At 33.8% G+C, this 24,249-nt stretch overlaps 1 protein-coding gene across 1 annotated transcript; it reads right to left on the bottom strand.

Annotated features, from left to right (window-relative positions):
• Positions 1–452: 452 nt before the first annotated feature.
• On the bottom strand, positions 453–23,940 carry LOC123536131 (apoptosis regulator BAX-like). Its single transcript, XM_045318968.2, has 6 exons — positions 23,801–23,940; positions 15,788–15,940; positions 10,628–10,712; positions 10,007–10,142; positions 5,234–5,332; positions 453–4,796 (listed from the first exon to the last, which is right to left on the bottom strand). Exons 1-6 carry the CDS (start codon positions 23,826–23,828, stop codon positions 4,686–4,688), a joined length of 612 nt encoding a protein of 203 aa, XP_045174903.1. The 5' UTR covers positions 23,829–23,940; the 3' UTR covers positions 453–4,685.
• Between the last annotated feature and the right edge of the window lie 309 nt (positions 23,941–24,249).

The following is a 24,249-nucleotide window of genomic DNA, read 5'->3' as shown; positions in this document are numbered from 1 at the left end:
GCTTAAAAACAAGTTGTCTATACACGTCACTGATGGCGGGGTATCGCAATAGCTCTGGCGATTTTCGTCACGGCAGTCCAAAAGGCTCTTTATTTCATTAAAATGAAAGCATGAGTTATAGAACTTGTGTCATTCAGTTATTCTTACCATTGGGGAACGCATGTATGTAGTTTCATTTAATGGTGATAAGCAGTAACAGAGATATATGGATTTGCTTAAAATCGTTAACAAGTTGTCTACACACGTCGCTAATGGAAATGGTATTGCAACAGCTTTGGTGACATTTGTCACAGCAAAGAGAATTTGTACAGGAAGAAATCAAAACATGTTTCATCTTACAAACAAGATACTTTCAATTTCGTGTAAGTACCACTTGTTAAAATATTGTGTTCATTCTCAGAAACACTTAGAAAATGATCCACTTCAAAGGAGGCGTGAAAGAGAAGAAACAATTTATAAAATTGTCCCATTTAATGGAATATATTCATGATTAACCTGTACACAGAATTGTAACATATCTATAACTTCACAATTTTATATAAAATTACCTTTACAATGATATAATGGGATGGGATTCAAGGTCTCTTAATAAGACCATGTGATGAGTAACCTCTAGTATCTTAAGCATAATCTTGGACTGAATTTTTCAATGATATAATGTAAAGAAACTCCTAACAAACATACATCATATTATGTGAAAGCTTTAATCCCATAAATCTATACTTCCTTTGCCAAAATGTATAAAACAGAATCAAAACAGAAAATACTTAATACAAAAGTTCTTTCAAATACAGTGCCAACTGAAAATTCATTGAGGTTTTATCGTGATTAAACTACACAATATGGCTATCATTTAATTTTTCACTCATTTTAAGTATATCAAAACAGCGCAGTGTAGTGTAACCATCCGACCAGAGCAGGTTGAGTTTGACTATTCTGACGCATTTTAAATGAAACAGTATATTTATAAATAAAGCAGTTAGGGGAGAATTTCAAGTAAGCTTAGCTGTCTGCTCAATCCTTCATGCCTTAATAATGTAGCGTTCCATGTTGTATATATATATATGAATAAAATATTATTTAAACCAAAGCAAGTTATTTTCTTATCATTTTGTACAATGTTTGCACTCACTCTTCTCACTAACTTAGTTTAAACAATGATACCAACAATTTTTTCTTATTATTCCTCAAAGCATCAGAGAATTTTATACTTACTACACATGTAAAATACAAATTTTTGCTCAAGTTTTTACAGATCCTACCCAAACTGTGCAGATAGCATGCAACTTTGAAGTATCAACACGCTGGCAAGAAATTCAACCTGAATTTTGCATTTATTAGTAATAATAAAGATATATTAGACACAGTCATAAAAAAATATCAACTGTTACTTCAAAGTATCTACATGTATGAAAACTAACATTTACATGTTTGTGCGTAGAAACAGTACTGTGTGCTAGGTTTAAATCAGTAAAAACCTAAAACATATATAGCTAAGCACAATATAAATGAGTACTACTGCTTAAAAAGCTGGAAGTTTTTAAACAAATAACTGTTGTACCTGCCATTTAATTGTTAATATCGCTCTATGAACACAGTCAGTTTATATATTTAGCCAGTAAATCTATCTAATAGGGATTTCTACATGTAACTTTACTACACTATTTAAGTGAAATATGTGAACTGGATATCTTTAACTATGTAAAAATCCGCTCCTAAATTTCATGTACAAAATTATCATGATCACGTTATTTCTCTGTCTACCGGACAAACTAAATATTGATCTCAGTCTAAAGACTAAACAATGTTGCATTTTGCCTTTATATATAAGAATAATAATTGTGCTTACTCTTTTCAATAACTAAATGTAAACTAGAGCTGCTTTTAAGAAAAGCGCATGTCTCCCACACCTGCCTAATCATTGAAATAGCAAGTCAGTCTTTATATACTGTTTATTCAATACAAATATACCTTTGGAGAGTAAAAAGGCTGATTTTGGGTAATTCAAGGGCCATAATTCTGAAGTGCCTCAGGCGATTTGACTAGTTATTGAACATGGCCGAGGAGTTATGGTCAAAAACATTTGGTTTAAATTTGGTGAAGATCGGATGAGAAATGTTCGACTTAGAGGGTGCGGACAAGAGTAAAAAGGCCGATTTTTGGTAATTCAAGGGCCATAACTCTGAAGTGCCTGGACCGATTTGGCTCGTTATCGAACCTGGACAAGGTCTTATGGTTAAACACATTTTGTTCAAGTTTGGTGAAGATCGGATGAGAAATGTTTGACTGAGAGTGCGTACAAGATTTGTGAGAAACACACAGACAGACAGACACACAGACTGGAGTAAATCAATATGTCTCCCACATCACTTTGTGGTGAGAGACAATTACATCACAACACTCATTTGCAGCAGGAATTAAAAAAAAAATCTCTACCTACTGCAGAATGCATAATAGTCACAATGGTTTAAAGATATTTTTGCATTTTCAGATAATATTTTTCCTCAATGCAGAACTTGTTTTTGTAACTTTGGAAAATGGTAAAAAAAAATTCAGCAAATAAAAGAAGAGACTTGTATGTTTAGGTTATGCTAGACTGATATAAACTACTTGAACCTCAAGCAAGTACAAAATGTATTCATAATGGGAGTCTAAGGGAAAATCACAATATTTTTTTTCCAAGAGCCAACATTTTTCCTCCCTATTTATATTTAGAAAGATAATTAAATTGTAATGTTGCTGTTATTATAAATTTACAGTTAGCCATTTTTTGTAACATGAATGTCCTTTCTATATGCAAGGTCAAGGCTTTATTCTATATCATCGGGATAAATGACATCACATTATGACTTCCAGTTTATCAAACAAACAGAACTACCTTAATTTTGCTATTGATGTTCATAGACAGAACAACTTGGAATTTTTAAACAGCTGTGAATAGTAAGCTTCTATGAAAGTGTAATTCACTACAAAGTGTATGTCTGTTGTCTTTCAAACTACAATATGAAAGTGATGAAAATACCCACACAGTTTGATACAAGAAGAATATGTCAAATATTCACCACTGAGGCATTGCAAAGGGTGAAAACAATGATAAATATATGTAAATAATTCATAAAATTTAGATTTAATCACTTCATTATCTCATGAGTGTCACTGATTTTTTATTCCTTAATTTGTAATTTACAGGAATCCTTTGCAAAAATACTTATGTCTGACAAAAACTTTAAACCAAAAAGCAATTTGATAAAATACATTTTTAACCAGCTTCAAGAAAACATCATTTTTACCAAAATGGTGTTGTTGTTTTTTTCCATGCTCACACAGCAATTTGTTAAATTGATTATCTACCAATACATGTACATGCTTCAAGTACATAAAAACACTTCATGGAAATTTCTTACATAGTGTATAGGCGAAATTACTCATAATTCTAAACAATATAAACACATGAATTGTATGGAATCACATTTGGAGTACAACATATCCATAAAACATTATTAAACTTTCTTCTACATACAGACTGCAAAATTCAGTCCAAAATAAAGCCTAAAATTGCACAATATAACATAAACTGTGACACCTATTTGAAAAATACCATAACAAATTAGTTAAATCTTCCATCACCACTTGTATGGATGTTTTCAGTATCAATGGCTAGTTTAGGATTAAGCTTTTGCAACTACTGTGAAATCATTTATATTCGTGGGGGACTAATTTTCGTGGATTTCGTGGTTGAGTCAATCAACGAAATTTAATCCCAACGAACAAGTAAAATTCCCATTCATTAATGTTCAAAACTACAAATCCACAAATTCATATCCCCACGAAATTTTATGCCCACGAAATTAAATCATTTCACAGTAAATGCTGCAAATCTTGGAAAAAGGTCAGAATGACATTTCGGACTTAATTTGAATATGAATCAAAATGTGCAAAATAACTTTACAGATTCATCTATAGTTTTATTTCTATGTTTAACACAAAATGGTACCAGGGAGTTATCAAGAACAGTACCATGATCTGCAATGTTGTATTCAGCTCACTCAGATTTTGTCAGGCTTGAATCACTCAGAAATCTGAATACATCACTGCAGATCACTGGCCTTTTACTATATACCTCTACCTATTTCTAGTTTTATCTTAGTCAAAATTTACAATAAATTTAGGCATAAGACTTAACACCTGTTGAAAAGGATGAATTTTTGCAAGCTGCCATCATAACATTATTTCTGACTTAATTTTTGATGTCAAGACTAAAGCAATCTGTTATTTTTTCGATATCCAATGCAAGTTGGATACAGGGTTTTGTATTTGTTTCTGATATAAAAGTTTATCTTGAGAGATCTAATAATATACACATACTGAATGGCTTGCTGGTCAATAGTCAAACATCAAGCCATTCACTCAGTGTTTTGATGCATGACATCAGAAATTATTATTCACATTTTCTTTTCAAACATTTGACTTATTAGCTCAGGGAAAATGTGTTGAATATAGACCCTTCAAATGGTAAAAATTATGGAAAATTATATGAGACCATGTAATAAATATCACTATTAAAATGGCTTGTTATTAAGTATGGCTGGCTTGCATGTTCTGTATATTACCACAAAACAATTTTACTCAATGTAAAAATTTGGGGTAGTGAATTGGTCATGAGTTATCCTAGAGTCTATGTAATGTTAATGACCCCAGACATTGTATGCAACTACAGCGCCTGCTGCCGCAAATCCTCCCACTAATATCCCTGTGGCCTGCCATCCTGGAGTTCCAAAATATTCTACAATCATTTCCTGAAAAAAAAGACAGATACACATTTTTTGATTGATCTAAGTTGCATCAAGAGCTACAGTCATGTGACATCTTTATAGCTTTTGAGACAAATAAAAGTTTGATTGAAACCAATCACAGAATGTAGTATTTTGATTGGCTTATTTCAAACTTGTGTTAAAAAAAAACCCTATTAGATTGAGTTTTATAACCCAGGTCCATAGACCACGTCTTAACAATTTTCATATAATCAGAGATTAAACTAACTTTTTAAAAGCTACTAATAATCTAAAATAATTTGAAATTTACAGTCTTTCAGTGCTAAACAGATCATGTTTGTGGAGAAAATTCAACAGACTACATAAATATACAGTCATTAAATGCAGAATTCACTCTTACATATATACGATATAACAAGAGATATTTCAAGTAAATTAAATCAACTTAAGTGTGTACATACCCAGCCACCTCTCTCTATTATCCAAGGTGCTACCTGATCAACTATGAAGTTTATAACCCAGTTTATTATAGCTTTAATTAATGGTATTTTGTCTAAGGCCTGAAAAGATAAAGATGGTGAAAATTTAGTTGGCACAAAAACAAAGTAACTTCTGCCTACTCCCAAGATAAAGCCTTTCCTAACAATGCTTTTTTCTACAAAATGTACATTAAATTAAATAATTTTGTTTCTGGTTGGAGTTTTCATGAAAATTGAAATAATACATACAAATGTACTGCATAAAAAGCTAAGACAAAGAGGTCGCACAATGAACCATAAAATATAAATTACAAAAAAAAAAAATTAAACTGTATTATACAGCTAGAAGCAAACTAAAACATCTGTATTGTTAAAAACTAATCACACAATACTACAGGTACTAGCATACAAGAGGGTCATGATGACCCTGGATCGCTCACCTGAGTATTATGAGCTACATGTTTCAAATGTCAAGGAATAAGGTCAGTAATTCGGTCGAAAATGTGCTTCCGTGGTGTAGTCGAAAGAAGTGCATAATAAATAGATCCTAATTTTCCCATTTTTTGCGCAAATTTGTGTAGAACGAGTGCTTTAATCACCAATTTTCACTACTAGAATACATTCTGCATGAAATGAGACAGTTTTCAAGCTCATACACCCCACATGGCAAGTTTTGCAGATCGAAACCAGAAGTAGGTGTTTACTGCGCAGACGAGAGCAAATATGCACCATTTTTAGGGTAGCAGACCACAACTGACTGGCATTTCACTAGGAACTACATAACCCCCTATTTTCTTTTCATTTTTTTCGTTAATTTGTGATAGAACTTTCATGAAAAGTATGTGTAGGAAAAAGTGATGTTCTCTAAAGATATGTAAAGACAACCTGAAGTTGTCGTTTTTTATATGAAACAAAGAAGGATTTGAATTACTGACCTTTAACCTATATAGGAATAAGGTCAGTAATTCGGTCGAAAATGTGCTTCCGTGGTGTAGTCGAAAGAAGTGCATAATAAATAGATCCTAATTTTCCCATTTTTTTGCACAAATTTGTGTAGAACGAGTGCTTTAATCACCATTTTTCACTACTAGAATACATTCTGCATGAAATGAGACAGTTTTCAAGCTCATACACCCCACATGGCAAGTTTTGCAGATCGAAACCGGAAGTAGGTGTTTACTGCGCGGACGAGAGCAAATATGCGCCATTTTTAGGGTAGCAGACCACAACTGACTGGCATTTCACTAGGAACTACATAACCCCCTATTTTCTTTTCATTTTTTCGTTAATTTGTGATAGAACTTTCATGAAAAGTAGGTGTAGGAAAAAGTGATGTTCTCTAAAGATACGTAAAGATGACCTGAAGTTGTCGTTTTTTTATATGAAACAAAGAAGGATTTGAATTACTGACCTTTAACCCCAAAATGATGATAAAATATTAAGAAAGTAAGTAGGTCACATTCATGGTCAATGAAATTCAGTTTTACGATTTGTGTGCAAAACTGTGTATGTAAATTTCAAGGCTGTATCTTAAAAAACAAGAAAGTAGGTCAGTAGGTCAAGGTCAGAGTCAAGTGACATCATATTACTTGGGCTCATCAGGCAATTATAATTAAACAGTCTTGGAAATAGGATCAGTTGATTTTTTAAGTATTTTTTCTATATAACTCACATAATAACTAAGTGACCCCAGGGCGGGGCCTCTTTTCACCCCAGGGGCATAATTTGAACAATTTTGGTAGAGGACTACTAGACAATGCATCAAACCAAATATCAAAAGCCTAGGTTGTATGGTTTCAGACAAGAAGATTTTTAAAGCTTTTTCCTATATAAGTCTATATAAAACTTGGGACCCCGAGGGCAGGGCCTCTTTTAACCCATGAGGTACAATTTAAACAATTTTGGTTGAGGACCATAAGACAATGCTACAAACCAAATATCAAAAGTCTAAGTGTTCTGGTTTCAGACGAGAAGATTTTTAAACTTCTTTTCCTATATAAGTCTATGTAAAAATTGGGACCCCCGGGGCAGGGCCATATTTGACCCTAGGGGAATAATTTGAACAATCTTGGTAGAGGACCACTAGATGATGTAACATACCAAATACCAAAGCCCTAGGCCATGTGGTTTTGTACAAGAAGATTTTCAAAGTTTTCCCTATATAAGTCTATATAAACCATGTGACCCCCAGGGCGGGGCCATATTTGACCCTAGGAGGATAATTTGAACAGTCTTGGCAGAAGACTACTAGATGATGCTACATATCAAATATCAAAGCCCTAGGCCATGTGGTTTTGTACAAGAAGATTTTCAAAGTTTTCCCCATATAAGCCTATATAAACCATGTGACCCCCGGGGCGGGGCCATATTTAACCCTATGGGGATAATTTGAACAATTTTGGTAGATGACCACTAGATGATGCTACACACCTGGTGACCAGATATCAAAGCCCTAGGCCCTGTGGTTTTGGACAAGAAGATTTTTTAAGTTTTTCCTTTCGGTTGCCATGGCAACCAGAGTTCTGCATGGAATTCAATTCTTTGAAAGGGGGCCACCCAAGGATCATTCCTATGAAGTTTGGTGTAATTCTGCCCAGTGGTTTTCAAGAAGAAGATTTTTTTAGGAATTGTTGATGGACGCACGACGCACACCGCACGACAGACATTGAGCGGTCACAAAAGCTCATCATGAGCCTTTGGCTCAGGTGAGCTAAAAACACCAAGGGAAGTAACTCCAGTAAACTACAGGGAAAACAAACACAAATTCATCTCTGCCAACAACATAAATACTTCCAGTAAATCCTGCTGAGAAAGCAGATAAATATCAAATTCTGTGGTCTAACACAGAAAAACTGTGTTTGCTAAATACAATTCAAAAAGTTGTACGTGCAATTTCAAACAAAATTTTAACGTTTTAATGTAAAATTAAATAATGTTATTATGTACAACTGGTGACAAATGCAGTGCACAGTAGCATTAAATTCACACTGATGACAGTTATTTTACACAAACATTCAGAAATAAAACATGAAGGAAAAACACTTCAAAATAACTTCATTGACTTTCTCAACAAAACAGTGAAAGTACAAAAGTATGCTTTCAAAAGAGAAATTTAAACACATTTCATCTTACATATAGAATGACCACAGATTTTTTTATTTTGTTAGCTTTTACAATGCACAGATATGATCATAAATCACATGGTAACTTTCCAGCTTTTCCTAGATGAGGAAGACCAAAGGTGCCCCTCCCATTGTTATCTCTGGTAAGGTCTAGGGGTTTGAGCTATGAACTTACCATAAGCCAGCAGGCTGGCTTCCTCGCATGGAAGAATTGTATACTCCAAGGGAGGTTTTGAACTCCATAGCAGAGAGGGGCAAGTGATACAGTACTAAGCCAGCGACCCTAACCACTTGGCCACTATTATTATTGATAAAAAATGTATTTAGCTACAACCTTTTTTTAAAATCTAAATTACAAAATGAATAGCTTAAGCAAATCAATCAAAATGATTTACTTTCTTTTTTTTTTCACTGTTTTTTCCTTCATTTCTAAATATTCCTAATTTTTCCAAAAGTTGGGGAATATTTCTGAAGTATAATAAAAACCTGTGGCAATTCCATAGCCTTACCATGGACAATGTCTACAAAAAATATTTGAATTTGTTTTTATGGTTGAAAAGAACAGAAAAAGTAGCCAACAAACCAAGCTGTATTATATGGCCAGTAACAATAAAGTAAATGTTAAAGTTTTGAACATATCAAACCCTTTCTTTACTTCAGACACAAGTTTAATGCTTATGCACACACAACATCAAACAAAAACTAGAGCTGTTTTTTAGAAAAGCGTATGTCTCCCACAACTGCCTAATCATCTGAATAATAGTATATGAGTCAATCATGCACCAAGACCTCAACTGCCTTATCAGACTTTGAGTGCTTTGATTAACAAAAATAAGTGCCTGGGCCTATTTGGCTAGTTATCGAACTTGGCCGAGGACTTATTGGCAAAAAAATTTTGTTCAAGTCTGGTGAAGATTGGATGAGAAATGTTCGACTTAAGAGTGCGGACAAGTTTTGTGACAGACACACAGACAGGAGTAAATCAATTTGTCTCCCACACCAGTGTAGTGGGAGACATAAATATCTTATGTGGCTTCAGTAAAACATCTTTTTAAAGTTCATTTAGAGATGTTTTCCAGAACTAGCTTGTTGCTTTCAAGTATTAGTTTTTTTCACTATAAATAATATCCTCAGAAATTAGTCAAAACATAACAGAGGGGAAGCGGTGTACTGTAGTGTTTGAGGCTCTGACCAGACTTCATAATCTCTTGCAAAGACAAATGTGCTGGATTTTGACTTCTAGAAAATAGCTTTCGAACATAGCTAATATAATGTGAAATGTATATGCGTGTGTGTGTGTGTATGTATTTGGTTTTAACTGCAATTTTAACAATATTTCTGTCATAAAACGATGGTCTCTGCTTTAACAGTAAGCACAATGATATTTTTTATTATGCGTCATTGGGATATCATGCCATAGACACATGAAAATTATCAGTAAAAAATTTCTACATAATGATTGCAAAGCACATGCATTATTGTAAACTATGTATAAACTAAACCTCCAGACACCTTTATTGCTCTCCATTTGTTGCTACCAATGCTTGAATATCTAGAAAAACAGTCTTCATTAGTCTTAACCTCAAGGACTACTTTACATTTGATATTGCTACACTATACTTTATGTACTTACTTTTAACGCCATTTTATAGCCAAAATAAAACAAAGTTGCAACTCGTCCCCAGCTTATTACACCGTCTCGGAAGAAATCGTTGGCAACATTGAAAAATGTCTGTTGCGGGGCATCTGGAGGCACTCGGGATATGATTCTGTACAAACGCAGAAATACATAGATAGTAATTAGTAAGTTCCACTATGTACATTCCACTATGTGCAAGGAAATACAGAGGTGCTATAAAGGCTCAAACCTTGCATTCCGTTGCATCTAAATTTTAAGAATGGAACAGATAATACTAAACACCATGTCCAAGTCTTGTAATTTATGCAATTCAATGCTGCTCTAAAATGATAACCCTAATGTCACTTTTTTTGTCACATGCAATAACTTTTTAAAAATATTTTCACATAAATATGTTACTATGACTCTAAAAACGGCACAGGGCCAATCTTAAATAGAGTCAAAAAAGCATTTTTTTAAACTGTAAAGCTGCTTTAGTTGTGACAGCTAAATTTTTCAAAGAAAATTATTACAGACTGAGCATCAAGTGCCAAAGAGAAAATCAACAATACATCAATGTAAATCTAATCTAACATTAACTACATTTTATTAACAGTAACTGAAAAGTTTTTACACCTTTGTATTCGCTGGTCCTGATCTAATTCATCTGCTATGCATCTTAGGGCACGTCCTATCTCCTTAAAATGTTCTAAAGGTGGTCCTGAAATATAAACAATCATTAATAAATTTAAATATTTTAGACATCATGTCAAGCAACTCCTATGTATTGACTTACTGAAATACAAAGTTACAACAAATCTAAATAAAATGCAATGCATATAACATAAAGAGACATTTGTTCAAATTTTTATATTTATGTTTTACTTGCTTTGTACTGAGAAATAGCAGGAGTTATGCAAGACAAGGATGGAGCAAGATGTTATTCCATTAAAGAACAAGTTAATATTTCTCAATGCGTATAGTAATAATCTTTTTATAACAGCTCATTTAAACCAATAAATGATATACAATTGTTTGCTTATAAATGAAAATATCCATGTAAACCACAAAGAGACACCCTATGAAATGATGTCACACAACTAGTAATGGAATCTACATACATGTACCAATATTGTAAAATATTGATATTTGTTGTTTTAAAATGTGTATGCATTGCAATAATATAAATCAGGCTTGCCAGTCAGTAGTCAAAACTTCTTTGTGATGTCAGAAGGACTGAGAGCAAGCTATTCAGTAAGTGTTTTATTACATGGTATTCTAACATGATCCGATTCATTTTCCTATTAAACAAAGAAGGCTGAAAACAGTGAATTATTATACAACAATTCACTGTTCTGACGTCACAATTATTACACCATAACGTCAAACGGCATAGGGGCGCGCTGGAAAAGAAACCGATTGAAAACGGGCAAATATTAAATGAATGCCGTCAATGATGTACTTTAAAGTCCTTGGTAACGTGTTAGAATGGAAAAAATATATCTCATTTAGTGACTTGCTCTTGAATAAAATCACTGTTTGTCATTCAGATGCATATTATTATTATATATCACGAGGGCTGTGCCATTGTGATATAATTCTTTAAATTTCGCATCTGAACTCCAAACAATGATTTATTCAGCGACAAATCACTAAATGAGATATATTATTTCGATACTAACACGTTACCAAGGACTTTAAAGTACATCACTGACGGCATTCATTTAATATTTGCCCATTTTCAATCGGTTTCTTTTCCAGCAATCAGATGCGTATTATTATATCACGAAGGTATATATAATTCTTTCGCATCTGAACTCCAAACGATGATTTATGCAGCGACAAATCACTAAATGAGATATATTATTTCTTAATCAAAAACAGAGTATACAGGGCTCTCCCTAAAGTTTGAAGTAGCTAGTTATGAAAGAAAAGTAGACAGCGGAACCTGAGGTGAGGGGGGGGGGGGGTTGGTTCCTCCCCCGGAAAATTTTGAAATTGAAGGTTTAAAATGGTGCAATCTGGTGTATTTTTGGGTGTTTTTTCTTTGCTTTGTCTACCTATATTTTTTTATATAAAAAAGACATAAAAACATAATTCCTCTTAAAAATGTATTTGTGACTTCACAGAAAAAGTCAGAGACTGAGTCATACCCTCACTCTAAACCAGAGTCATTATATATTGTCAAAAAATCTGTCAGAAATGGTTCAGCATCACAGTCTTTATTCACAGCCTTGGCACATAGGTGGATATATCAAGGATACAGTATGGGTCCATGAGCCATATACACTTAAATTTATTACTGTACAGTGATAATGTATTCTGAGAAAAAAATGCCAACAAGAGGGCCATGATGGCCCTATATCGCTCACCTGTTATCATTGCACTTGAGGACAAGAAGGTCCTCAGAAAAAATATCTAAGTCCAAAGGACAGGAACAACAAAGGAAAGAAATTTAACCAAAACAAAAAAAAATTCGTACAAGGTACAGATATGTCAAAATACACCTAAACATTGGAGGTACCATCCATGTTGTACCACAGAAAAGCGCAGGGGTTCCACTAGACCTGAAAACCCAGGAGTCCCAGGACCCTTGGGCCCAAATTTTGAAGGGTCCTTTTCCAAAATACAGGAGTCCTGTCCCAACACGTCCATATAATTGACTATATTTTTTTTTATTTAGTAATACGTAGATCTTTACCTAAGAAAACAATAAACCCAAGATCATGTATGTATGTATGTATGTATACTGCTTGACGCCCCTTTCGGGTATAACTAGCAGGTGCGCGTCTGTGCCAGAATAAAAGTTAAAAGAATGACAGTAAGATGTCAAAAGGAAGATAGTGCAAGATAAAACTGTATTAACAAGAGTAAAATCAGGATAAAACAGGGTGTAGTCACTTAATAGTGGTGGGATTGCTTAGTTAACTTGGCACACTAAGCTAAATCAGAGATAGTTCCTCAAATAATGATGCTATTTATCATTAAAAACTGCATTGAAAGTCAGTTTTTTAAGGAATTTTGGAAATATGCATATGACATCGGGTGTAATTAGACTCAAGAACGGACATTCTAAATTTATTTTTGCTTTCAAAATTCATCAAAATTTGTGAAGTTTCTTGTTGAAATTACGGTATGATCACTAAACAATGGTCTAATTTAAAGTTGGCATGAAAAAATGTTGCAGGGCACTTTTCACATGCTCGGTAATCAGCTGCTTACGATAATTTAATAATTGGCGCCTTTTTTGACAGTACACAGGATCAATACTCTTTATCAATTAATTTCAACACTTCATCGATTCTTCTTACCTATGTGCACTCACCGTGACGTAACTTGCTGATAAAAATCAGCGAGGCATGTCTACAGGAGAAAGGGCGGGATTTAGCAGAAGATCAAAGGCAGGAGGGCATGACCGCGAGTGTTTATTTTGGAATACACGTGTCTATCGTGGAAATAGTTTTACTGAAGGAAATGAATGATAAGAGAAAGGATTATCAAAGGAAAATGCCTCCGGGTCCCGAAGGACGCACAGGCAAGTATCATGCCGGGTCCTTTGAGCGTCTTTTGAAAATCTCCCGGGTCCGGACCCGGGGTCCCGGGTCAAATGGAACCCCTGGAAAAGCGGCCTCGGTTTTTCCCTATGGCCAATAATAAAAAAGTTACTAAAATAAGCTATTTATAGTAATGTAAAAGGGAAGTAATTAAAAAGAAAATTATTGTAAGTGAACAAAAGAAGGATCTGCCAAATAAATCTGTTGACATAGATGAAATTTCTGATCAGTATCTTCATTAGTTACAGAGATATACCCATTTTAATTTGAAATAAAGGGAGGTAATTTGACATAAAATCAGTCTATAGTTATCTACCCTGATTAGCTCAGTCCAACTAATGACAATAATGAAATTTCAAATAAGTCCTATAAGTACTTACTGATATAAATCCATTTTGACAACAATCAGGGAAGGTAATCAGATATAAAATAACTCTGGAGCCTATGACAGGACCTGATTTGTCATGGAATCCAAGATTTATTGTTGTTGAAGATATTTTGGAAGCTTGTATCAAATCAAACCATAAATGAAGTCTCTATACGGCTGCAAAAGCCAAAATAGCCAATTCTGGACCTTTAAGGGGCCATAACTCTGGAACCCATGATGGAATCTGGCCAGTTCAACAAAGGAACCAAGATCTTGTAATGATACAAGTTGTGTGCAAGTTTGGTTAAAATCAAATCATAAATGAAGTTGCTATTGTGCAGACAAGGTCAAAATAGCTAATTTTGGCCCTTTCAGGGGCCATAACTCTGGAACCCATTATGGGATCTGACCGGTTCAACAAAAGAACTGAGATCTTATGGCAACATAAGTTTTGTGCAAGTTTGATTAAATTCAAATCATAAATGAAGCTGCTATTGTGCAGACAAGGTCAAAATAGCTAATTCTGGCCCTTTCAGGGGCCATAACTCTAGAACCCATAATGGAATCTAGCCAGTTCAAGAAAGGAACCAAGATCTTATAGTGATACAAGATGTGTGCAAGTTTGGTTAAAATAAAATCATAAATGAAGCTACTTTTGTGCAGACAAGGTCAAAATAGCTAATTCTGGCCCTTTCAGGGGCCATTACTCTGGAACCCATTATGGAATCTTGCCAGTTCAAGAAAGGAACCAAGATCTTATGGTGATACAAGTTGTGTGTCAGTTTGGTAAAAATCAAACCATAAATAAGCTGCTATTGTGCAGACAAGGTCAAAACAGCTGATTTTGGCTCTTTCAGGGGCCATAACTCTGGAACCCATAATGAGATCTGGCCAGTTCAAGAAAGGAACCAAGATCTTATGGTGATACAAGTTGTGTGCAAGTTTGGTTAAAATAAAATCATAAATGAAACCACTATCGTGCAGACAAGAAATTGTTGATGGGCGCACGACGGACGAAGGGTGATCACAAAAGCTCACCTTGTCGCTATGTGACAGGTGAGATAAAAATTTAATTTTGATCTTTTTTCCCCCTGTAACAATGAGCCATTAGAAAGGCGATCATGAGCATTTTGACATGTAGATTTACTGCTTCCAGGTCCGTATTTTTTGTTTCAAAAATATTCCTTTATCAATGATTGACCGTCTTTTGGGCAAGTGAGTAATCTTTCAGAAAAAAATCTTACTTCAAAGCCCAGATGCAAACCGTTCAAGCAGTACGCAGAGCGTACAAAACATTTTTCACAGTGCATTGTGCCAGTTAAAATAACGCTACAAGCGGTCAGAACAGGCTGAATGGAAACTAACAAGACTAAAAATTAATAAATCAATTCTACTTAGTTACTTACAGGTTTGCTATCTAATTTTGCTTTCAATACAAAGCAAAGATAGCGGAAATGTACGGAAAAAGTATGCATTGGATCGGATAAATAAAGAAAGCGGGAAAACCCACCGTTGCCCGCTCATATTGCTAAACTATTCATCAATGCTTGTCATGTGGTGAGACTGATTAAAAATAAATGCACTAAGTTCCTGCGCAATTCACTGACTTGGGAAACCAACAACCACATGATGTCAGCATACAAAAATAACGTAGTTTTAACTGTTGGAATACACATGTATTGGTAGCGGTTTGCTTATGTTTTCATTCGACAATTAATTTCAGGTTATTATTTTATATTCTGAAGTTCATTTTTTGTTCAGTTTGACAAAAGTAGCCGGCGGTACATCCATCAGTAGCCGGCGAAATCACCGGCCGCCTGGGCTTGTGGAGAGCTCTGACTATAGTTATTTTTATCAAATTTATCCAATACTTACCTGAGGGTGTTCCTGGTTCCTGAAGTTCTTCCACTGCTGGTATGCCTTCCACATGTTCCTGGTTCAATCTCTCATGTATAAAATCATTCAACAAAACACGCCCCTGATTACCTATGTCATCTCTGCTTAGCTGCCGCTTCATATATGGCCTCCCTGGAAATTGATTTATAATTTATCATTTATCAGCCGAAATATTTCAGAAGTTTTCAGATCTACAGTTGATACATGCACTTAAATCAGGGTTGGCAAAAAGACGGGAAATACTCGTATTTCCTGGGACGGCGGGAAATACTGGGGAATACTCTTCAGGCCTTACATTCGTTGTAAATTTGACCCAAACATTTTATCATACTAACTTCAGACAAGATTACACTCCTTTCAAATAGTCCAATTATACACTCCAAAATACAGAGGAGGTGTTACTGCTAATTGGTGGATTATTGACAGACTCTATAATGATACAGAATTTACAGTATAGCCCCAAGCACTGTATTTAACTATCCTATTGCACATGTTTGTTGCAAATAAAGTAACAATACTTTGCTGTAAAATGATTCCCACCATTGTGATTTCACAAAACAGTGAAAGAAATTCATCAGTCAAACCTCTGAGCATTTATTCACTTTCTCAAAATACATGTAATTGCTTTTTATTTTTCAAAAGTACTTCATTCGGCTTTTCATCCTGTGACAGTTAGCATTAATATGAAGCCCAAAGATCCTGTGTGGAATTTTTATGATATCATAGAATCTGATGATGGTTCAAAACAAAAAGCAAAGTGTAAAGACTGTGGATGTATTGTCAGTGCAAAGAGTGACAGATTAAGGACTCATAGAACTAAATGTGTCAAAGTGCTTCCAAAGCCAGATATTGATATAAACAAAACTTAGAAATAGACTTGGAGTGAAAAAAGCAGCAAAACTGGTGTTTTGCTTCTGCATGTTAAGGTCCAAAGAGGAATTGGACTGGTGATGAAGGAACTTTCATGGTCACCAGGGGTCTGACAGTGGAATATAATATGATTTTTGCATAGTGTATGTGTGCATGCAAATGCTAGTTATTTAACAGATATTTTGTGTTTTTTTTTGTCAAAATAAACTGTTTTTTGCTGAAAATTTGAGTATTTCCCAGTATTTCACACTTTTGCAATTTTTAAGAGTATTTCCCGGTACGGGAATTACCACCGGTAATTACCGCACCGGTAAATACCATGCCAACCCTGACTTAAATGAACACTAACCTTTACCCAGCTAAATTTTTAAAATGAACTGGTCTATCATTCAATTTGGCCTGTACCATCTATTATTCAAAGGGGTGTTCACTGAAAAATTACTGACTGAATAGCGGACAGTGCAGACCAAGATCTGCCTACATGCATGCACATGAAGGCTGATCTATATCTGTACTGGTAGCAAAGGCGGAATCAGCAGGCTAAATGCTAAACAAGGTAAATGATTATTTTTGTTGTTTACTTAATAAAATTTTCCACTGTCGCTGTTTTTTTTTAAAATTAATAGCAAATCTCTCCATTGTCATTCTGAAACTAATGTTTGATTTATTAAAGCAAGTAAGTCTGACCAGTATATTACGACTCTTTTTGATTTTTTAATGTATTCGTTTTGGTAAGGCTAAGGGGGATGACAAATATAAAATATCAGATCGTATAATAAGTCATCCCGATAAGCCAAATCACTGGGGTTCGGCTCATGCCTAGGTCCAGGCCCTACCCTATAAGAAAAACACAAGGGGAATAATTTCATTTAAAGCAAAGTTTTATGTCCCTTCAGTTTTGCGCTTGCTGTATTTTCTCTAAAGGAATAATTTCTAAAACTATATATGTCATTTGTTGTCTATTAAATTCTGCGCACGCTGGTACCAAATTTTATTACATGCGTGCTAGCAAACGCGAGAAAACTGCATCCGAACTTTCAACAATGTTCCGAAATATTGTAGTCGTAGGAGACCGTGTCCAAACTGAAGCTATGAATGAACACCACTAAAACAACTTTAGATCGATATATGTGGACAAAGGTAGGAACATTGTTGAAAGTTTGGATGCAGATTTCTCGCGTTTGCTAGCACGCATGTGAGAAAGGTACCATCGTGCGTGGAATTTAATAGACAACAAATGACATACAGTCAATTCGCCAATAGAGAATCACTGCCAATAGTGGGTCACTTGAAAATAAAATGTGAATCTCTCTTAAACATATTAGAGTATACAATGTTTAAGTATCCAGTTATATAAACTTATCATTTAGCAATTATTAGACAAAAGAAGATGGATCTAATCTAATGAGTTTGAGCTCCATGGGTAGATAACTCTTGCAACCATGTTTCCTGACTTGGATTTTAGCACACTTGAATTCTTCAAAGTAGAATATTTTTTAGCATACCTCACAATTTCTTAGATAAAACCACACAAATTTGGTACCATTTTGCAGAGTGAAACGCACACTTTCATAGGAATAATATGATTATGAATTTTAGATTGACTTCGATGAAAAAAAGTTCCATCAAACAGAGGCGGCCATTCAGCCAATAGAGAATCACCCATTTCGGGGACAATCAAAAGGTTGTTTATTTTGCTTAAAAATACAAATCAAAGGTTGATTTGATGCTGTACCGGTTTGAACTGGCAAATCTAGATAAATGAATAAGGTTCTATGAATCAATATTTTGATTTTAGTTTTAGATATAGGTGGTGCTAATTATGCATAGAAATACAACTGTGAAAACTAAGTGCTATATTCTTTGACTTAATATCTCCTGTTTGAAATGTAAACATACTGTCTCTCATTATATTCTGTCTTGAAACGTTTATTTCTAATACCACAGTCATGTTTTGTCAGAAAAAGACTATTTTAAATGGATAGAAAATATGATAAACTAGGTGACCCCCTATTGGCAAAAGTGACCCCCTATTGTTAAATCAGACAGGTATAAATATTTCATCATAACTTCAGACATAAAAGAATGATTCAAATAAATCAAACATTGATATGAATGCGAGCAATAGTTTCAAGTGTTAGTAAGTTTAGATATTATGAAAGTCTAAACATTCTTCACTATATGCTAAAAGTTTAGATAGTGACCCGCTATTGGCGAGTTATCTGTATACAGTACGTCCAAGATGAAAAGTCAATTTTTCGCGCGACCTCGGTGACAAAAAACGATTGACTGTGTCCTTTTGCGGCTGCCTAGCGATCGGCGGACAAGGTGCGTCGCGGTGTACAACTGCGGTGATTCTCCGTGTTCAGATCGTCTCAATTAATCCCGTTTTTGATTGTAGAAAGATAATTTTTGCTCCTATATTTTGTTTTAACAATATTGTTTTCTGTTTTCAGGTGAACACTAAGCTTATAAGATGTGTAATTATAAACTGTTTTGTTTCCTTTGTTTATGTTCATAGTTGTATGTAAAAAAATGTTAAAACGTCCACTAACAATTACTACTAACATTACATGTTGGAATAAATGTTTTACTCACCTCTGTTGCAATTAAACTGCCAAAGTCTTTCTTTCGTTTAGCATGTTTGCCAATTTTCACATGTTGCGAAATTATTTGGTAAGTTACTTATGATTAATAAGTTCATGTTGGTATAACAAGTGCTAATTAGGTAACTGTCGACATCAATAAAGAGTATTTAAATTTTACAGTTTTCGAGTAAAACTTCTTTCTATAAAATGCAGTATCAAACAGTTAATTAACTTCAAGTCATGAAAATTGCTCGATGTTTAAATCAATATCATTTTCACTTGTACATGTAGTCTAGTTTATTTTCAATTTGCAATGATTTATTATCGTAAAATTTACAATGAAACAAGGGATAAATCAAAAGTTATGAAGCAATTGTTTTATATTTCAGGTACACATCAACTACTAGTATATAAAAAATAGAAGAGGAAAAAAACAGAAGTGAAGTTTCGGAGCAAGACGCGGTTGTGGCTAGTAATACGGTCCCGCACGGTCCTAAAGCTAGTCATACGTGAGGCACGTTCAGCTAGACAGTCTTGCTTGGACTACAAGGGTAGTGATAATCACATACGACTAGATTTTTGGCCGTCGTGCGGGACTGTTCACTACAGGATGTTTTAAAGCCACTAATAAATATGTATCATTTCCATATGGTTTATAATAAATAATGAAAGCGTAAAGAGCAAAGGAGTCTAATATCGACCCTCTTCTATTATCGACCCCCCACGCTTAATTGATACTTAATCACATTTATTACTAGAAATCATGTGATCATGTCATTCACTGTCATTTTTACGTCACAAATTTTCTTCATGCGCCATTTTGAATGTTTACATACAGTGTGACTGCATGAGATAAATTTCAGTGCCAACCACTACATCGTCCGTTAAGGTAGGTATCTTTCTGTTAAATCAAATTTACCGTTTTTATGGATCGAATCAGTTTAATTTTGTATTTAATCCTACTATACACATATAGAACTCATTTCTATCAGCCATTTTTGTAGTCTCTTGCAACTTCTGGAAAGATTATGTGGGGGTCGATAATAGCAGATTGAAAATATGACCTTCTGCTATTATCGACCCCCAATTAATTAAATTTATATAATTTCTTGTTGCTTTGAGAAAAGCACTTAATTCATAACTTTAACATGTCCAAAACATTGTGGAATGATACTTATTTCACTTGGGTATTGATTACATTTTACTCGGACTTTATCATAGACTCTCAGTGTAAAATCTCTAACTTTTAACTAAAATAAAGGTATTAAATCAATATAACATTTCAATGAAACTTCAAAGTTTTGTTGTTTGTAGCATCATCTGAAGCATGTGTAGTGAAAAATCTTGATTTTATTTTTAAAATAGTGTGATATTTATTTCTAAAGTCACTATTATGTTCATTGTAAATATACTTTGTTATACCAAAGTGGAAACTGGTAGGTACTCTAAAATGCAGCTCTCTGATTGGTCAGTTAGAAACCCTAATGTTCTGTGATGACTCATGATAAAGTTATGAATGCACATTTTAGTTGATCACAAGGATTAAAAATCTCCTAAAATAAAAAGAAAAACAGCGCAGAGTCTCTGAAAGTTCGTCATAGTCTGATGTTTCTATCGTTTATGATGATAGTGACAGTTATGACGATTTTGACGATTCCTCTGATGGACAAAATGATGATGGACAGTGCAGACAGCTTAGACCAATGTCAGGGGTGTGGTCAGTCTAATGGGAAGCCAAATGAGTGAAAAGGCTGTGATGAATGCCCAGGATGGTGGCACATTAAATGTACTAAGCAACCAGAACTTCACTTGTTGACTCCAGAGGACTTAAAAAAAGTTAATTTTAAATGTATAAAAATTGAATGCTAAGATATGTTGTTAAGGCTGTAGATAATAATGGATAATCAACTTTGTTTGAATGTTTGAATTATTTATCTCTTGTGTGTGGCTAATGTTATATTACAAATAACTATTATCTAACATTTACAATTTGTCAGTCAAAAGACCAAATATGAAACTGTGATAATATGAAAGACCAAATTTATAAATAAAAAAACACACATGAAATAATATTTTCCATGAAATCGTAGTAAAGTTATGCTTTGTTTATATGCTCAGTTGCGTAATTTCAAATTGCAATTATGACAATAAAGGACAAATAAAAATTAACTTAATATTAAGTTAATAATAATATTATGCTTGATTTTCAGTGTTTTCAAAGTTTAAAAAAACAAAAACAACTAGGGGGTCGATAATAGCAGAAGTGGGTCGATAATGGCAGACACATGTCACGAGACAGAATATTAGACCATACCTTATTCTGTAATGTAACAAGTGTTTTCATTGGTTGAAATCGACCAATGATAGTTTGTCTCATATATATGTGTCACTTTGTCTCCGAAAGTGAAAGTAAGAATATGTACGATAGATTATGGTCTTAAGGGGTCGATAATTGCCTCCTTTGCTCTAGTTGTTATCTATACTTACGGATACTGGTAGAAACTTTCAACAAAAGTGAAAATTACAGCACAACACCAGAGGAGGGAAGAAGCAGAAAACGAAAATCGGGCTTCTATATCTTTTATTAAATCACTTTTTTTCTATACGAAATTTAACGGAATATAATATTTATTAGGAAGCACAAACACTTCGAACAAATAAAGCCAAGAAAGATTTACACTAGAAAGAAAAAATATTTTGCTATTTTGCGTTCTCATATAATGCTTCCATTTGATTTTATTTCTTATTCATAACATGTACATAGATACAAACGATACCAACAATCGAAGATTATTTACACAAAATACAGACAGACAGACATATTCTATAAATCATCATGTAATAATCACACACATAACGTGACAAATACACGTGCAGTTGTTAATACTAAACAGTATAATTCTATTTCATATTTTGTTTCTGTTCCCTTTAGTCTATTACACAGACAAAATTTTATGAAAAAGATCATATACGTTATTACGAATATGCAAATATTACGAATATTAATATATTAATCTTGCCGAAATAATACAGAATGGAGAATAAACAATTTTTGTCAGTAGTGAATACATAATATGAATTATATAATAAACACAAAATAATTTCTGTAAGCATTACCGATACACAGGTTTTTGTTTTATAAGAGGCCTTAAACATATATGACATTTAATGCTAATAAAATTATGTTGACAAAAAAAAAAATAAAAAAAATATTAAATTGTAAGTTGTTGCTTCCAAGGCTCTTACTCAGCACTATTTTTTTCGTAATCTTGCCCTGAAAAAAAGGGCATATAAAACATAATTTTTAACAGCTGTATGTTACATATTAATAGTTTCCTGAAATTTGAAATGTCATGTGATACAATTCGATTAATTTGTTGTTTCAGACATGTAGACAAGCATCTAAATGTTTAAATGGATAATTACTTTGTTTACTTTAAGTGAATACCACTGTTTTCTTTCCCGAGCGAAAACTTTAATGCCGATATTCTATATTGCATTAAAATTAAATTTCAAATTCTTTTTTGATATTTACAAAACCAAATAAATTCGTTACAAATTAACAAGTTATTCAAAAACTATTAATTTTAACTGGTAACTTACCTCTTAAATAATTATCTAACTCCATGCCAAACTGTGAACGAAGATTAATCGTTAGGGTTTTAAATAACGTAATCGTATTAAAGTAATTGTTAGTATAACAGAAGTTTGCAACAAACATACAAAACTGCAAAAGTGAACTCTAAATAAAACAACTGAATTTACAAGTTTTATTGTTTATTAAGCACTGTCTCGTCATATACGCTTCGTGTCAAGTGCTGTACCTGCAAAATACGAAAAGTTTCGAAATTACCTTGCAGACGAACATTGAAACTGAAAAATTACGATGATATTTTGTGTTAACATACACATAAATATACCTTTTAATTTTTGGTTAAAATAAAATGAAAAATAGCATATTTTAAAACAATATCATGAACACCGCAATCTGCCGCGATTTCACAGCGAAACAGCGTGTTCGGCGAGCACCGTGTCCGGACAGCTGGGTGGTCAAATTTCTTTGAACACGCTAGTCTGGTGTCACGGTGATGGGTGTCCATTGGAACTTTTCATTTTGGACGTACTGTATATATAGTTTTAGAAAAAATACAGCAAGTGAAAAACCGAGGAGACATAGAACTTTGCTCTAGGTGAAATGATTTCCCTTGTGTTTTTCTTATAGGGTAGGGCCTGGACCTAGGCATTAGCCTAACCCCTGTGAGCCAAATGAGTAAGGCTAAAGTTAGAGGCGACGGGACAGCAACAGTCGAAAGTTATCACATTGTGCTGAAACTTCACATTATTTGGACTACAAATTAGCAGAAATCAGATTACTGATGTTCAGCATCAGCACACTATTTGCAGTGTGATCTCATGATGGAAGGGAGTATTTTGACCTTCTGTTTTAGGCTCCTTACCCCACCCACCAAATACCGGTGTTTAAAAACGCAAAACAGGAAAACTACGACAGTTATTTAAAATCAAATCAACATACTAGCCAGTGGATGATCTGTAAAACTCATAATTATGCTTAAAATATCATATAAAAGAAGGAAATAAGTGTAAACAACATTTATTTTATCGCATTTTTTATATTTTCACTTCCGTTTGTGCATGTACAAACTACACGCTATGAAAGTTGCAGATGTCTGACTGGTGTAAATTATAGGCTGAACACCATTAAATCCAGCTGTTCTTTATTTCATATAAAATCCACTGATTTTATAACGGTTTTATGACATTTTCTAGCATATCAGATTTTCAGAGACTTATATTCCCAAAAAGAATCAGATCGCTACTTCAAAAAAAAAAACAAAAAGAAAAGGGGGTGTTAACTTTTATATAAGAAAACTACAGTTCGTTAAATACAACCCGCTGAATTTACTACTTTTTGCTTCTTTCAATTTCTCTTTTCGAGACATTAAATTCTTACGCCGCCAGTTT

This window comes from Mercenaria mercenaria, chromosome 17 (assembly GCF_021730395.1).
Source record: "Mercenaria mercenaria strain notata chromosome 17, MADL_Memer_1, whole genome shotgun sequence".
Classification (NCBI taxonomy): Eukaryota; Metazoa; Mollusca; class Bivalvia; order Venerida; family Veneridae; genus Mercenaria; species Mercenaria mercenaria.
The sequence above is the reverse complement of the archived record's forward strand: the minus strand, read 5'-3'. Positions and strand labels throughout refer to the sequence as shown.

Excerpts from the sequence above, each read along its gene's own strand:
- LOC123536131 (XM_045318968.2), bottom strand. The coding sequence starts at position 23,828 with ATGAGTTTTACAGATCATCCACTGGCTA. Across the intron at positions 10,713-15,787 it reads GGAACCAGGAACACCCTCAG|GACCACCTTTAGAACATTTT; the intron begins GTAAGTATTGGA and ends TTTATATTTCAG. Across the intron at positions 5,333-10,006 it reads GCTATAAAATGGCGTTAAAA|GCCTTAGACAAAATACCATT; the intron begins GTAAGTACATAA and ends TTATCTTTTCAG.